Source organism: Panthera uncia, chromosome C2, assembly GCF_023721935.1.
Source record: "Panthera uncia isolate 11264 chromosome C2, Puncia_PCG_1.0, whole genome shotgun sequence".
Taxonomy (NCBI): domain Eukaryota; kingdom Metazoa; phylum Chordata; class Mammalia; order Carnivora; family Felidae; genus Panthera; species Panthera uncia.
The window spans coordinates 71,829,767-71,846,619 of NC_064810.1; the positions used below are offsets into that span (position 1 = coordinate 71,829,767).

At 36.1% G+C, this 16,853-nt stretch overlaps 1 protein-coding gene across 4 annotated transcripts in view; it reads left to right on the top strand.

The window, feature by feature from the left end:
• ACAP2 (ArfGAP with coiled-coil, ankyrin repeat and PH domains 2) overlaps positions 1-16,853 on the top strand; it is a 151,975-nt gene that overhangs the window by 48,252 nt on the left and 86,870 nt on the right. For 3 of the 4 annotated variants that reach the window (XR_007457289.1, XM_049628374.1, XM_049628372.1), the window contains exon 2: positions 8,688-8,745. Coding sequence is in view for 2 of the 4 variants with exons in the window: in XM_049628374.1 (XP_049484331.1) it covers positions 8,688-8,745 (58 nt within the window). In the remaining 2 variants the exon portion in view is untranslated. Of the gene's footprint in view, positions 1-8,687; positions 8,746-12,752; positions 12,839-16,853 lie in introns of all 4 variants that reach the window. The other variant, XM_049628373.1, reaches the window with a different exon arrangement.

Here is a 16,853-nt window from a genome sequence, read left to right on the forward strand (position 1 = left end):
GCTGTTCATTCACCTGAACCATACTGTTTGCATCTCCACCATGGGCTATGGTTTGGTTGCTTCTTTAATTATGCTCCTTTCTGGCCTGAATGGTTTTATTTTGGATATTGTGTTATCGGCAGGAGAGGACATGAGGGGAGAAGGGTACGTGTTCCTTTAACTACTTTTGTTTTTTGTTTGTATGTTTATTTTTTTGGGGGGGAGGGGCAGAGAAGGGGACAGAGGATCCGAAGTAGGCTCAGTGCTGACAGCAGCGATCCTGAGCCCTATGTGGGACTCAAACTCACGAACCACGAGATCACGACCTGAACCAAAGTCGGATGCTTAGCCGACTGAGCCACCCAGATGCCACAACTACTTTTTTTTAGATTTACTTTTTTTCATGAGGAAATGGTAGAATAATGTTTACAATCTTTAAAAAAATAAATATAATGGAGTTCACTCAGAAAGATATGTGTGTGGACAAAAGATAAAATCATTTTTTTCCTGGGGTTCCTGGGTGGCCCAGTCAATAAGACATCTGACTTTTTTAAAAAAAAATTTTTAAGCTTTATTTATTTTTGAGAGAGAGAGAGACAGCGTGTGCGCATGAGTGGGGGAGGAGCAGAGAAAGGGAGACACAGAATCCGAAGCAGGCTCCAGGCTCTGAGCTGTCACCACAGAGCCCAATGCTGGGCTCGAACTCATGAACCGTGAGATCATGCCCTGAGCCAAAGTCGGACACCCAACCCACTGAGCCACTCAGGCACCCCAGACCTCTGACTCTTGATCTTAGCTCAGGTCTTGATATCAGGGTCATGAGTTAAAGCCATGTGTTAGCATTTGCGTTAGGTATGAAGGCTACTTAAAAAACAAATTAAAAAAAATTTTTTCCCTAAAATGTTAAGCTGAACAAAAATTTTACGAAAAACCACCACTATCTTCCCCGATACTTATGATCTTTTAGAAAGTACGTAGAGGAGACGTTTGAAAAAGATGAATGACTTAACAATATAAATTTTGGTGAGGGTTTTCATCGCTTATAGGTTTTTCTTTTTTTCTCTGTGTTGAAAGCATGAATGAGGACCTGGGGGAAATCTTGCTTGGGAGAAGATAATCAAATCTAGGTTCTAATTTTCCTTTGAATGCTTATTCCGGGATAATTGATTGTTAAGATCCGGAGGTAATAATAAAGATGATCCAGTCTATTCCTCTCTTTGGATGGATGAGATAACTGTGGTTTGGAGAGATTAAATTATGTTCTCAGGGACTCATATTAGTTGGTAGAGAGTTAGACTAAACTCTTGATTTCCATTTCTAGTCTGTGTTTTTTACAATACTCTTACCCATTACAGGACTGAATTTCTCATGGGTTTTGCCAGGTTTGCTCAGTAGACCAATCTGAGCAAATAGGAGCAGTTATAACGTTTCTAACCTAATATTGGGCAATAAAGACCTTTTAATTTCATTGAGACTTCTCAAAAATAAAGACTTAGTCATTTTTAAAAGGTGACTCAATATTGATATGCAATAAACATGCATTCAGAGCCTTAATACTTCTTTGTACTGATTGCAGAGTTGGCTCTGTTTGTTCTTAGAAGAATCACACAGAGGGACGCCTGGGTGGCTCAGTTGGTTGGGCATCTGACTTCGGCTCAGGTCATGATCTTGCGGTCTGTGAGTTCGAGCCCCGCGTCGGGCTCTGGGCGGATGGCTCAGAGCCTGGAGCCTGCTTCCGATTCTGTGTCTCCCTCTCTCTCTGACCCTCCCCCGTTCATGCTCTGTCTCTCTCTGTTTCAAAAATAAATAAACGTTAAAAAAATTAAAAAAAAAAAAAAAGAGGAATCACACAGAACTGACCTTGACGACCTTGGAAAACCAAGTGGATTTTCAAATAATATCTTACCATGTAGTATAGCACTGTGGCCTAGACTGAAGTAATGAAGTTAGGAAAAGTGTGTTTGACATACAATTTTTGGAAAATGGCAAGAGTATTGAAGTGTTTGCAATTTGGACTTGCTATTTTATTTGCTGTTTTAACTTTTTTGCTTCTTTTTCAAACCACTTCAAATTCATGTGGGAAGTACGTGATTAATCTAATTACTGCTTCCTTCCCTTTTGGGCCCATAAAATGAAAATTAAAAGAGATCGTGTATTTTCTTTAACATACATAATTATAGCTGGTATTTATTCAATACCCAATGAGTGTCCTGCACTGTGCTGAAATTTTTATATGTATTTTAAAATTTATCATATAGCTCTATGGAAGAGAATGTCATTATCTGTATTTTGCAGATGAAATTGAAGCACAAAGAACTTGTTTGATGTTACATAGGCAGTAAGTAAAATATTGTATTCAAACACTGGCTCTTTAAAAAAAAAAAAAAGTCCATCCCATTGCCTCTCAACATGAAGGTGTTAAAGAGACCCAATTCTAAAAGACCCAGAATTTACTGAACAAAGGGGTGGCTATTCACATTACAAAATGATTTAGTGAGAGATTTATTTTAAAAAGCAGATTTCCAGGGTGTGTACTCTCTGTGTTCTCTGGTCAAAAATGTAGAGGGAGCCGTCTCATCCTACAGCCATCTCTAGTTTTGGTCATCTAGCTTTGCCACTTATTGAGACAGGGCTGCCCTTGGGTCAGTGGACTATCCCTGATCCAGCCATTGTCCCTTCTTTGCAAAGAATAAATAGTGAAGCATTGCCTGCAGTAGATAAAGCTCTTGAGCTGAAAGAGGAAGTTGGTTGGGGATGGTAGGTGCCATGATGGGTATATAGGCAACTCCTCTCAGTATCTAAATGGTTATTTAATGTATATGCAACCTTTAAGAATGTATCTATTATATAAAACAAGGAATATAGATGTTAGTTTCAAAATCTGTACATTATAGTTTATTTTATCTTTGTTAATTCTTTAGAAGGTAGTTATTACTTAGAGTCGCAAATCCATCTTTGTTTAAATATTTAATCTTTAATATTTATGTGCGTATTAGTGATCTTGAATATCCTGTTGTTACATTTTAGATTGTGTCATCATGTGATCCAGTCTTAGATTATTAATTCCATTTTGAGGATATTGCCACGGTTCAAGTGGAAGTTAGAGGTTTTTTTTTTTTCCGTGTCTGTGTGTGTATGTGTTTAGGATTTCAAGTGGATGGCTACAATTCTTCATCACACTTGTTTCTCTCAAATAATTTTCTTTTATAAAGAAAATATAGTGCTCATATTAGTCATACTATTTAGTTATTTTTATGGATCATTTTATAAAAATAGTGGTTTATAAAGGTTATTGCTACATCAGGGGTGTGCAATTATCTGGGTAGGGAGAGTTCTATTTTTGTGCTTCTCATAGAGCTTCATTTAATTCACAGCTGAAAGTGATCACCATGTGATTAGAAATGTCTCAGCTTGCTGCTAGATTTTTTTCCTATTCTAATTTTATGTTTTTAGTTAACTGTTTTCTAAGTTGATCATAAAACACTGTGATGCAGGAATAGATAAAATAATGAAGGTGTTATTAAAAGTAAAGTGACTTTTTTTTTCTAAATTATGGGCTTATTCAGCTTGTTAGGGTAGAGTCAACCAGAACTAAGTCCTAAAAATTATTTTCTTATATGTATTTTGTATATGAGAAAGGATTTTCATTCTTGTTTTTGTATTTAATATTCATAATAAGGAGTCAGTAAACTTTTCCTCTAAAATGCCAGATAATAGTAAATATTTCAAGGCTTTGTGGGCCATATGGTCTCTCTTCCTAAACTACTCAACTCTTCCATTCCATTATAGCATGGAAGCTGCCATAGACAATATGGCATGAGCTTGGCTGTGTTTCCAAAACACTTTATTTGTAGGCGCTGAATTTTAATTTAATATAATTTTCTTGTGTCATTAAATATTATTCTTTTGTTTTTTCCAATCACTAAATAATATAAAAACCATTTTTAGCTCATGGGCATAAAAACAGGTTATGGGGGTGCCTGGGTAGCTCAATCAGTTAAACTCTGGATTTTGGCTCAGGTCATGATTTCAGCTCATGAGTTCAAGCCCCACATCAGGCTCTGTGCTGACAGTGTGGAGCCTACCTGGGATTCATTTTTTCTCTCTCTCTCCGCCTCCCTCCCTCTCCCTCTTGCTCTTTCTCTCCCTCTCCCTTTCTCTAAAATAAATAAACTTTAGAAGTTTAAAGAAACAAAACAAAACAAAAACAGGCTATGGTCTAGACTTGCCTGAAAGGCTGTGGTTTGCTGAACTTTGTTCATAATAATCCTGTGAAACTTTGCTGATGGCCTTCTGTTTTTTCCCCTTTCTTTTAACATTATTTTATGTTTTGCTTAATTTGGTACTTAATCGTGCTTTTGTTGTTAATATGTAAGTAACATTTAAGTTTTAACAGTTAAGAATTTTTTAATGATTTTTATTAAGTTTTAAGCTATGGAGGGTATGGTCTATAATATTGGCCTTTTTAACACCTTTCACATTTATAAAAGTTATATAGGTTCAATAGGTATTTGGGAGAGATGAAAAGGAATAATATCTGTTGTCCAATATTTGAAGGAATGTTGTATAGATTGTTTCATTTCACTCATTCATTCATTTATTAAACATACATTCCAGGATGGTTCTCTTTCATTACAGAGTAGAAGTAATAGGGAGGAAAAACTCACCTCAGAATGTGGGGATAAGAGAAAGGAGACATAGAAGCTCTTATCATGTTCTTTGTGTCATGGTATATACTGTGGTCAGTGGTATAGACAGTCCCTCATTTAACCTTTACAAATCATTTAGGTATGTATTTCTTTACTCATTTTGTAGATGAAGAAACTTAGACAAAATATCTTCAGCTTAGAGAAGTGAATGATGGAGTAGGATTTGAACTGAGATGATGATATTTCTGTATACTTTTTATACTAAGGAATATTCAATTAACTAGTCTGCCTTACACATTAGCTTCTTAGATGTTACAACAAGTTTTTTTTTTTGTTTTTTTGTTTTTTTTTTTTTGCTATGACTACAACTTTTCACACATATCTTAGATGACCAAGAACAAAGACTTTTTTTTTTTAAAGAAATGGTGAAATGTTGAAGAACTCTAAGCTAAAGTTTCAGATTCTTTGACTATATGATTACAAAGGGCTTTACTTTATTTATTAAAAAAATTTTTTTAATGTTCATTTATTTTTGAGAGAGAGAGAGAGAGAGAGAGAGAGATTGCTTGCACACAACGCGATAAAGAGGAGCAAAGAGAGAGGGAGACACAGAATCCAAAGTAGGCTCTAGGCTCTGAGCTGTCAGCACAGAGCCTGACATGGGGTTTGAACCCACAAACCACGAGATCATGACCTGAACCGAAGTCACACACTCAACTGACTGAGCCACCCAGGCGCCCCAGGGCTTTGCTTTTAAATGACATTTTCTCTTTTGTGTTTGTACTTCTCTTTAAAAATGTTGTTTTACAAAAGCAATTTAGAATTGTACAATGAAATACGATTGAGGAATATACATAAAGTTTCTGTCAAACTGTATGTTTAGCAGAAATCAGTGATTAAATCAAATCTTGACCTGGTCATTTCAACTAATTTGCTTGAAAGAAATTGAAGATGGGGGCTCTAGGGTGGCTCAGTGGGTCAAGCATCTGGCTTGGGCTCAGGTCATGATCTTGCGGTTCGTAGGTTGAGCCCTGCGTTGGGCTGTGTACTGACAGCTCAGAGCCTGGAGCCTGCTTCAGATCTGTGTCTCCCTCTCTCTCTATCCCTCTCCCCCTTGCGCTCTCTCTCTCAAAAATAAATAAATATTTTAAGAAATTGAAAAACCCAGAAATTGGAGATTGAGTAAAGGTAGGTTAAATAAAGGTAAAAAAGTAAATGAAGAACATTTTTGATAGAGTAAACAATTGTGGGGTTTCTTTCTTGACTCAACAAGCATTTTGAGTGTCTATACTGCTATGGGGAGCTCAGATGAGTAAGAGAAATGGACAGTGATAGAGACATGCATGAGGTGTTGTGAGAGCATAGGAGGGATGTGTAATCAAGCTGGAGTGGATGGAGGAAGAGATTCCAAGAGGCCCACCTCCTGAGAAGATGATGTCTGAATTTTTCCTTTTCTCCCTTTATTGGCTTTAAAATAATTGAAATGTGCATAGTTATTGCAAATTCTAAACAGTCCAGAAGTATAAGTGGTAAAAAGAGTAAATCCTATTTACGCTTTCTGCTTTCCAATCCTTATTTTTCAAAGTTATAGTTAAGAGATTGGTAAATATGCTTCCAGATTTTTGCCTATGCGTAAACCAAGAGGTTTTTTTCCTCCACAAAATTGGGTTCACACTATATATAATTTTGGAAGTTGCTTTTTCCCATATGTAATAGTCTAGCATGTATATGTTTCTATCTCAGTAGATAGAGATCAATCAATCTCATTTAAAAACTTGCTGCCTCACACAATGGGATGGATGTACCATCATTTGTTTACATTATTTCCTATTGTTGGACATGTAGGTTTTCAACTTGTTACAAACAATGAATATCTTTGTGCAGATATGTTTGTTTTCTTCTATGCATTAAGTTTTACATGGTAAGTAGCATATATAGGCAGGTGAAGGGAGTTAAGCTTAATGTGAGGAGAAAATGTTTTCTAGGAGAAGGGAACAATATATAATGTGAAAACACTGCTGAAGAAAATGACACTTTTAGTTAGGGGAGAAGCATTTCTGTTTCTCTGCTATGGAAGTACAGTACCTCTTGTTTTCTTGAACTTTAAACTGTTATGCTAGAGTATTTTATTTTGTGGAATAGGCATCTCTTTACTGAATAATTTATAGTTGTATACAATTTTCTTATTTTGGAGATTAAAAACTATTTTCCAGTAAATCTTACCAGATGGAGAAGTAGAATCACAAGCTGATAAAAATGGTTATTTCGGGGGCGGGGGGCATCTGGGTAGCTTAGTCGGTTAAGTGTCCGAATTATTCAGCTCAGGTCATGATCTCACAATTCATGAGTTTGAGCACTGCTTCGGGCTCTGTGCTGACAGCTCAGAGCCTGGAGCCTGCTTCGGATTCTGTGTCTTCCTCCCTACCCCTTCTCCACTTGTGCTCTGTCTCTGTCTCTCTCTCTCAAAAATAAATAAACACTAAAAAAAATGATTATTTGGATGTTACACAGAGTTTAAGTGAGTAGTTCTGGAAATAGAACTTTTATCTTAGCTATCTTTTTCTTAGTCCTGGTGTCTAATTGAGAATTTCTTACGCAGAGTTCGAAATAACTTTCTGGGTGGTTAGTCCCCCACCGCTATCCATTTGAAATACATTTAGGTTAATCCATAAAATAACTGCTGGGAAGTTGCTAGTTTTTCCAGTAGGTATCTGACAATGTGATAGATGGCTTAAAGTAGATGACTTGTGTTTTGTTATATCTTAACTCTTAAGTGTAAATTCTTATTACCCTTAAAAAGTTTTAGTTGCTGTTGTTTTGTTCCAAATTTCCATTTTTGGAAGTTGCTTATAGTGTGTGGTATCAAGTACTAACTAAGTTTTATAGAAATCAGTAGATTTCTTAAAAATACATTGGAAACAAAATTGTTCATTAAACAAGGCTGACGTCTTTCTGAACTATTTATAAAAGTAAAAATTTTTCTTTTCTGGTTGTCAGGGATGCTCTGTTGTGGTTAGATGTGTTTTGTTAAATAGAAATCTGAGTCTTCAAAACACTAAAAATAGAACTACCTTACGACCCAGCAATTGCACCACTAGGCATTATCCGAGGGATACAGGTGTGCTGTTTCGAAGGGACACATGTACCCCATGTTTATAGCAGCACTATCAACAATAGCCAAAGTATGGAAAGAGCCCAAATGTCCATTGATGGATGAATGGATAAAGAAGATGTGGTGTATATATACAATGGAGTATTACTCGGCAATCAAAAAGAACGAAATCTTGCCATTTGCAACTACGTGGATGGAACTGGAGGCTATTGTGCTAAGTGAAATTAGTCAGTCAGAGAAAGACAAAAATCCTATGACTTCACTCATATGAGGACTTTAAGAGACAAAACAAATGACCATAAGGGAAGGGAAACAAAAATAATATAAAAACAGGGAGGGGGACAAAACAGAAGAGACTCATAAATATGGAGAACAAACTGAGGGTTACTGGAGGGGTTGTGGGGGGGTGGTGAGCTAAATGGGTAAGGGGCACTAAGGAATCTAGTCCTGAAATCATTATTGCACTATATGGTAACTAATTTGGATGTAAATTTAAAAAAATTAAAAATTAAATAAAAAAAAAGAAGTCTGAGTCTTTGTTAAAGCTCAACGTTTAGAATTTCTTCCTCATTAAAAAGAAATCAAAACACATGCTAAATACTTCTAATTAGTGTTATTAATATGAATAATATGAATGCTTTGAGTCAGTCAGCCTAATGTTTTCTCTCATTACCTTAAACAATAATTATATTATCTATTCTATGTTTATGAAATGTTTATACTTCATCCTAAGGTAATTATTATCAATGTGAAGTGTAATTTTTAAGCATTCATATCTTTTGTCATTTAGAGTTATTTTTCAGCAATAAAGTATATATTTAAACAAATGATAACTTAGTGGGGAGGGGAAACCTGGAAGGTGGTTGTGGGGAAGGACTGGTGGGAGGTGCGGGGCACTTAAAAAATAATGAACACATGATAACTTACTTCATATTTACTTTTTCTAGGGCTGCTTTGGAAGAAGTAGAAGGAGATGTGGCAGAATTGGAACTAAAACTTGATAAGGTGAATTTTACGTAAAAATTTTTTTTAAAGCATTAATCTCGTTTTCTGTAAATAATGATTTGTGCCTTTAATACTAGGTGGTTCATGTTACTTCTTTTATCTCTTTGACGGTAAATGTCATTATTCCAATTTTACACATGAGGAAATTGAGGCTATAGACATAAAATAGCTTGCTGAAAATCTGAGTGCCAGAGCAAGACTTTGACCAGTAGCTGACTGCAAAGCTAACTAGATATCCTTTATATTGTTGGAACTTTGTTTTCTTCTTTTCCATCAAAAAGATTGCATGTATCTTTTTGATGCTTAATGGTTTTCATACATAACCTGACCATTCTTGTTTATAAATGTGGGTTTGGATACATTAAACATAAATAAAATTTAAAATATTGATTCGATTTTTAAAGCTAATGCCATAAATATTTAGTGTATACTTAATAATTGATATTAAATGGTTATATTCTATGTAAGGGTAAAATGTATATTGATTTCTATCTTCTGTATTAATTATTGATAATCTTTTTTGTCTCTACCCAAGCAACATTGCTATATAGCAGGCAGCAATATGAGAATGAGTAAGACATGGCATCTGATTTCAAGTAACCGTTGTTTAGTGAAATAATCTCTTAAAATTTATGGAGTTAAATCAGATGCACATACTCGAAATACTTTTTCTGAAAATAACTTCCTACTTGTTTGTTATTGTAAATTGTATTACTACATAAAGCAGTGCTTCTCAAACTTCACTGTGCATAGGGATTACCTGGGGATCTTGTAAAAATACAGATCCTGATTCAGTAAGTCTGGGGTATCTGAGATTCTGTGTTTCTAATGAGATTCCAGGTGATGCCAATGCTGTTGTTGTCCCATGGACTGCACTTTTATAGCAAGGATATAAAACACATACTAGTTAAACTAAAGGTTTTCCAATGTTTTGAAATCATGAAATGTATGTATATAATGTAAACAGTATAGAAACCATATAAAGTAATAGTATTAGTTATGAGTTTAAAACCAAAAGTTTAGAAAATGTTTACTAACAGCTTATTTTTCTGTACTATAGTTTTCAAAACACTTTGATATGCAGTATATTTATTTTTTTTAAGGTTTATTTATTTATTTTTGAGAGAGAGAGCATGAGTGGGAGAGGGGCAGAGAGAGAGAGAGGGAGACACAGAATCCCAAGCAGGCTCCAGGCTCTGAGCTGTCAGCAGAGCCTGACGTAGGGCTTGAACTCATGAACTGTGAGCCCGAGTCTGATGCTTAACCAGAGCCACCCAGGTGCCCCAATATGTTTTTTGATTTTTACAATAATTCTGTGAGTTAGGTAAGACAAGTGCTACTATTCTTATTTTATAGATGAGGATACCAAAGCCCAGAAAGTGAAGGGGACTTGCTTCAAATCAGAGTTAGAAGAGGCAGAACCAGGGTTAGGATTCATATGTTTTTATTCTTAGTTCACTGCTTTTTTTTTTTCTTTTAAATTTTTTTACTTTTTAAAATTTACATCCAAATTAGTTAGCATACAGTGCAACAATGATTTCAGGACTAGATTCCTCAGTGCCCCATACCCATTTAGCTCATGCCCCCTCCCGCAACCCTTCCAGTAACCCTCAGTTTGTTCTCTATATTTATGAGTCTCTTCTGTTTTGTCCCCCTCCCTGTTTTTATATCATTTTTGTTTCCCTTCCCTTATGTTCATCTCTTTTGTCTCTTAAAGGCCAGCATTTGCACTACTAAGCATTTATCCACGGGCTACAGGTGTGCTGTTTCGAAGGGACACATGCACCCACATGTTTAGTGCTCTTTTTGTTCAGTGCTCTTTTTGTGCACCACTGTACTTCTGGGTCTGTGTTGGGATAGCACATGCCACTTGGATATTTATTTTAAGGAACACAAGTGTCTAGGCAAGTGTTTTTTTAAAAACTTACTGTTACAATTCTTGGTGAGGATATTTTCAAAAATTTTATTTTCTCTTTAAAATTATATGTATGGGATTATTATTGTTATTATTATTTTACCCAGAGGTATTACATGTATTTTAAGTACTTTCTGAAACAAAGTTTTCACACCTTTCGGGTAGGCAACAAACGATGTAGTCTTGATTTTCTGGTAGATTTATGAAAGAGTATGTAGAAAGGCGAGGCTTTGTAAAGAATCCCAGAGTAGATTATTATGGGTATCTATTCTTTTTGGGTAGAACTACATGTAAATCATATGAAACATTTGTATGTTTGGGGGTATCCTCAAAATTTAAAGCATCTAAACAGAATCCACTAACAGCATTTTTGTTACTGATTTTGCTTTTATGAGCAGCTCTTTCCTGCCTTTATATCAAATTTGGTTGGGGTTGAGAGACTGGTAGAACCTTAAAACAAAAAGATTCAAATTTAAAACAAGTTATCAAAGTATTGGCAATTAGTACTAAGGTCTCTAAGCCCTTTCTAGAGTATTCATTACCCAAAGGGCTAATAAGAGCATCATAGAAATTTTGACATTTTAAAAACTATTATTTTTCACCTGAATAGACGTTCTATAGTTACTTTTATATTTCTCTAGCTTAAGATCTTGATTTCTTGTAAAACGTACTTCTCCCAAATTCTTAAGCTATTATCTATCATTTTACTTTAGAATTTTGGGGCGTTAGCATAGAGAAGAGAACCTGAGAGGAGCAAGAAATGGTGTTATTGAAGGTGGTGGCATTGAACGACTTGTGGAGGGGAGGGGTTGCCCAAGATTGGTTCAGTGATTTCATAACTTTGTGCAGGGCAAGTTCCACCTGTAATATCATTGTAAATCATGCCATCAACAGGTTAAACTAGCTTGATGACTTAGCTTATATTTATTTTGTTTGTAATATATGCTGCCAATAGTTAATACTCCTTGTGGAAAATAATGCTTCACGAGTGGCATTGTTCTGCTGGGTCCAATTATTTATCCATTTTGCCAGGTATTCTGGCATTGACAGAACTGTGGAGTATCACAGTGGCCATCTAGATGTAATCTCTGTATCTGTTGCATCTTTTCACTGGAATGCTTGCTCCCTTTTTGTTAAGCAGATACTTTTTATTTTTTATTTTATTTAAAAATTTGTTGATGTCTATTTGTTTTTGAGAGAAAGGGGGAGAGAGAGAGAGCGAGAGCGAGAGAGAGAATATGAATGAGCAGGGGAGGGGCAGAGAGAGAGGGAGAAACAGAATCTGAAGCAGCTCCAGGCTCTGAGTTGTCAACAGAACCTGACGCAGGGCTCAAACCCACAGACCACGAGATGATGACCTGAGCCAAAGTCGGATGCTTAACCGACTGAGCCACCCAGGAACCCCAAGCAGATACTTTTTAAATCACAGCTTAAGTACTACCAAACTTAGTTTCTTTTTCTTGTATTGCATTCTTTCTTTCACACATTTCCATTGAAAATTATTACAATATTATCATTGTCTTTGGATTGTAGCATGGTTTAATAGTTAAGAACACAAAGCCTGGAGTAAGGCTGCCTGCGTTTGAATCTGGCTCTACCACTTACTAAGCTGTATGACCTTGGGCAAGTTCCTCAACCTTACTAGGCCTCAGTTTCTTCATCTCCAAAGTGGATAAAATTGGAGTATCTGTCTCATAGAGTTATTAGTAAGGTTATATAGATAAAATGTTTTAATATATGTTAAATGCTTAGTATGGTTCTTAGCACATGGTAAATTCTAAATAAATGTTAATGATGGTATCTCTTCAACAAATTATTAGCTTCTTGAAGACAGATTGTCTTTGAAGGATAAAAAAAACCCCTCGTTTGATGTGCATTTACTATGTGTCAAGTGCTAAATTTTACTTGTATCTCCAACTGTCACAACAATGTTGCACAGTTAGCGTTATACCCAATTTGCACATGAAAAAAAAATGAGACTTAGGCTGTTACTTACTCCAGGGCAGTCGGCAAATAAGTTGTTTATATTCTCATCATTTGGAAAAGTACCTATGACATACTTATCACTTAGTAAAATCTTCCCTCTTTGTAGACTTAGATTATTCATTTATACCTGTCATCAGTGTCCTCTACTAAGGCGAAGTATCAAGTCAGTCCTTCTTCCTCAGTGGCTGCAGTGTAAGTATGGTTCAGCAGTATGACAATTCCATAGTCTCTCCAGCTCCTGTGATAGTGACCTCTATTCTAATTCTGATACCTGTTCTCATGGCCATAGCTATGCCTTACCTTTCAGAGTTCTCATCTCGGAAATCTGGAATGCTGATCTCTTACTTTCTTACTGGAGTCTCCAGTCCTTCCAGTTCTCATTTCACTCCTGCTTCTGTTCTTCAAGCTTAGCCAGCCCTCTCGTCTTTCAGGTTATAAACTTCTGATATTTTAGACCCCTTTTAAACTTACTGCCCTTTCAGTGCATTTGGGGGGGGGGTAGTTTTTGGAGATAAAATTCACTTAACATAAAATTCATCTTTTAAAGTGTACGATTCAGTGTTTTCAGTGTATTCACAGTATTGTGCTACCCTCACCAGTGTCTAACTCCGGAGAATTTCCATTACCCTAGAGAGAAATCCTGTGCCTGTTAGCAGTCACTCCCAATTTTCCTCTCTGTACATCCTCTGGCAGCCACTAATCTATATTCTGTCACTATGGATTTGCGTATTTTGAACATTTCATATAAGTGGAATCATAATTTGGCCTTTTGTGACTGGCATCTTTTCACTTACCATGTGTTTTTAAGGTTCATCTGCCCAGGTTGTAACCTGTTCCAGTATTTCTTTTTTTTTTTTTTTTAATTTTTTTTTAACGTTTATTCATTTTTGAGGGACAGAACATGAGCGGGGAAGGGGCAGAGAGAGGGAGACACAGAATCTGAAACAGGCTTCAGGCTCTGAGCTGTCAGCACAGAGCCCAACGCGGGGCTTGAACTCACAAACTGCGAGATCCTGACCTGAGCCAAAGTTGGACACTCAACCGACTGAGCCACCCAGGCGCCCCTCCAATATTTCCTTTTTATGACTGAATACTATGCCTTTGTATGGGTATACCACATTTTGTTTATTCATTCATTATTTGATGGACATTTGGGTTGTTTCCATTTTTTAGCTAATATGAATAATACTGCTATGAACACTTTCAGTCTGTTCTTAATTTTATTCCGTCGTTATTTTTCTTCTGGAGGCGTTCATTATCCTTCCATAACACCTACTCTACAGAATTCTTACTATATTAGCCTAACAATTTATATTCTCTGTGTCATATCTGGGCTATAAAGCCCTACAGGAGAAGTTACACAACTATTTCGTGAAACCAACTGGTGGAACTACACATTCTTGGAATTCTTGATGCAAAGCAAATTTTCCAAGACTCATTCAGGTTATCTTATTATCTTTAACAGCTATTTTACTTCCCTGTTTTCTCAACATTTATCACTGTGTTCTTCTTTCTTAGTAGATGACTTTGACTCTGTCTTCTTTTTGGTGGGAACACATTTATTTCTTGCTCCTAATCTAGAAATTTATTTATTTAAAAAATTTTTTAAAGTCTTCATTCATTTTTGGGAGACAGAGACACAGTGTGAGTGGGGGAGGGGCAGAGGGAGGGGAATCACAGGATCTGAAGCAGGCTCTAGGCCCTGAGCTGTCAGCACAGAGCCCCAGCGGGGCTCAAACCCATGAACCGTGAGATCATGATCTGAGCCGAAGTTGGACACTTAACCGACTGAGTCATCCAGATGCCTCTAATCTAGAAATTTAGAATCTGTTCTTCTCTTTTCCCACTTTGCCTCCCATTTGAATGATAAAAGTATTCCTTTTTCTATGTAATTCCAAACTCTTAATTTCTTAGGACTTTGCTTTAGCCACTTTTCTCTTTTTTTTTCCCTCTATCACCTCTTTATTTTAAGTAGAAAGTGTTCAAGTTTCCCTTGAACAAAAACAAAACAAAACAAGACACACAAACCAAAAGCAAACAAGAAAACTCTGACAAGGAAACATAAATGTTTAGTAATTACCATGTGCCAGTAATGTTCTAAGAGCTTTATGTGCACTATTGTGAGAAACAAGCCCACTGACCCAATCAAAGGAGGATGCAGAGACTCGGAGCAAGTGAAGAGAGGCTGTAATCGATGTTCTTGCAAGTGTGTCTGATAGATAGGCACACTTGGGGCAGTTGCAGCAGGCAATTTATCTCCTAGGGTACAAGTCCCTCCCCTGATTGCTCTTTGGCTGAGTACTACAGAGGTTACAGCCTTACCCGGAAGCCTTACACCTATGCCCATGTAAGGCAAAAAGTTGTCTGATTGGAACAAATGCACATTCCTTGAGGTGACTCAGAGACTTCAGTTCTTTGGTGCATGCTCATTGCAAAGCCTGGAAGAACCAGGAAGTGAAGTGTCTCAGGGTTTGGGACTCCATTGTGTGTGGAGTTGGTACATGTTTCCAATAGGTTGTAAACCTATTGTTAACTGGAAGCATAGTTTTTATTTGGTATTTCTTTAAAAAATTTTTTTTAATGTTTATTTATTTTTGAGAGAGAGAGACAGAGCATGAGCAGGGGAGGGGCAGAGAGAGAGGGAGACACAGAATCCAAAGCAGACTCCAGGCTCTGACCTGTCAGCACAGAGCTTGACATGGGGCTCGAACTCACAAACCTTTGAGATCATGACCTGAGCCGAAGTCAGATGCTTAACTGGCTGAGCCACCCAGGCGTACCTATCTGGTAATTCTGAAAAAGAATCATTTCAGTTACTTCTCACATCATCTTAACTCTTTTATAGTAACCTGATATGGTTTGGTACCATTGTGATCATATCAGACAGAAGAAACAAGTTTGCAGAGGTTAAGGTCATTCAGGATTATTTAGATGGTTAATGACAGCAGTAGAATTTGAACCTAAGCTGACTGAACCCAGAACCCTTGTGTTTTTATCCATATTGTTATACTACCAACCTCTCTTTCAGTTTTTATAGAACATTTCAATTTAATTATTTTTTAACTACTTAATTTGTTAAATAAGTATTTAATTTGTTGAATACCACCTGTGTGACACAAAACTCAAAGGTAGAGAAATCAGTGAGAAATTAGTCCTCCTCTAATCTCTTTCCTAGAGAACACTTGTGTGTCCTTCCAGAAGTTTTCTGACCATATAAAAGATTTTAAGTATTTGTGTTTCTCCTCTCCCCACTCCAACAAAAATATTAACACTGTTCTACATTTTACTTTTGGAAAACATGTATCTTGGATTTTGGTTTTTGTTATTAATTATAGAGCTGCCTCATTCTTTTTAAAGGGTGAATTGTATTTCATTAATGGATATATCATAATTTATCCAGTTGTCTACTGATGGATACTTAGATTGTTGCCTGTATTTTACTGTGGCTGCAGTGAATGACTTCACATGTGTGTCATGTAGCTTATGTGAAAATGTATGTGTATAATACTTTTCTAAAAGTGAAATTGCTAGGTTAGAGGGTAATTGTTTAAAATTTTGATAGCTCTTGCTAAACTGCCTTACATGGAAATTGTACCAATTTACATCCCCTCCCCCCAAAATGTGTGAGAGTGCCTGTTTCCCCATACCTACCCACTCTACAATAGCAAATTACCAAACTTTTGATCTTTGCTGTTCTGTAAAAAACAGTATTTTGCAATTTTTAAAAAAATTATGAGTGAGATTGATTTTTTTTTTATGGGTATAGGATGTATTTGAATTTTCTGGGAATTATCTGTACATATCTGTCGACCTTTTTTCTTTTTTCTTTTTTTCTAGTGGCTGGTTTGCTTTTCAAAGATGATTGTATACCCTTTCTTATAGCAGGGAAATTAGTCCCTTGTGATTGTTACTAATATTGTTTTCCCATTTTATTGTTTTTCTTTTGACTAAGTTTATTGTTTTTTTCTTATAGAAATGTTTTATGTTTTTGTAGTTGAATTGATGTTTCTGCTATGATTTTTGAGGTTTGCATCTTTCTCAAAAAGACTTCTGTTACTTTGAGATTATAAAAAATATTACCTCCTGTTTTCTCTTAGTTTTCTCATTTAATGTTTCATGCTTAAATCTTTATTCCATCTGAAATTAATTTGAGCATTTGGAATTCAACTTGGTTTTTTGTTTTCTTTGTTCCCCATTAGATGGCTAT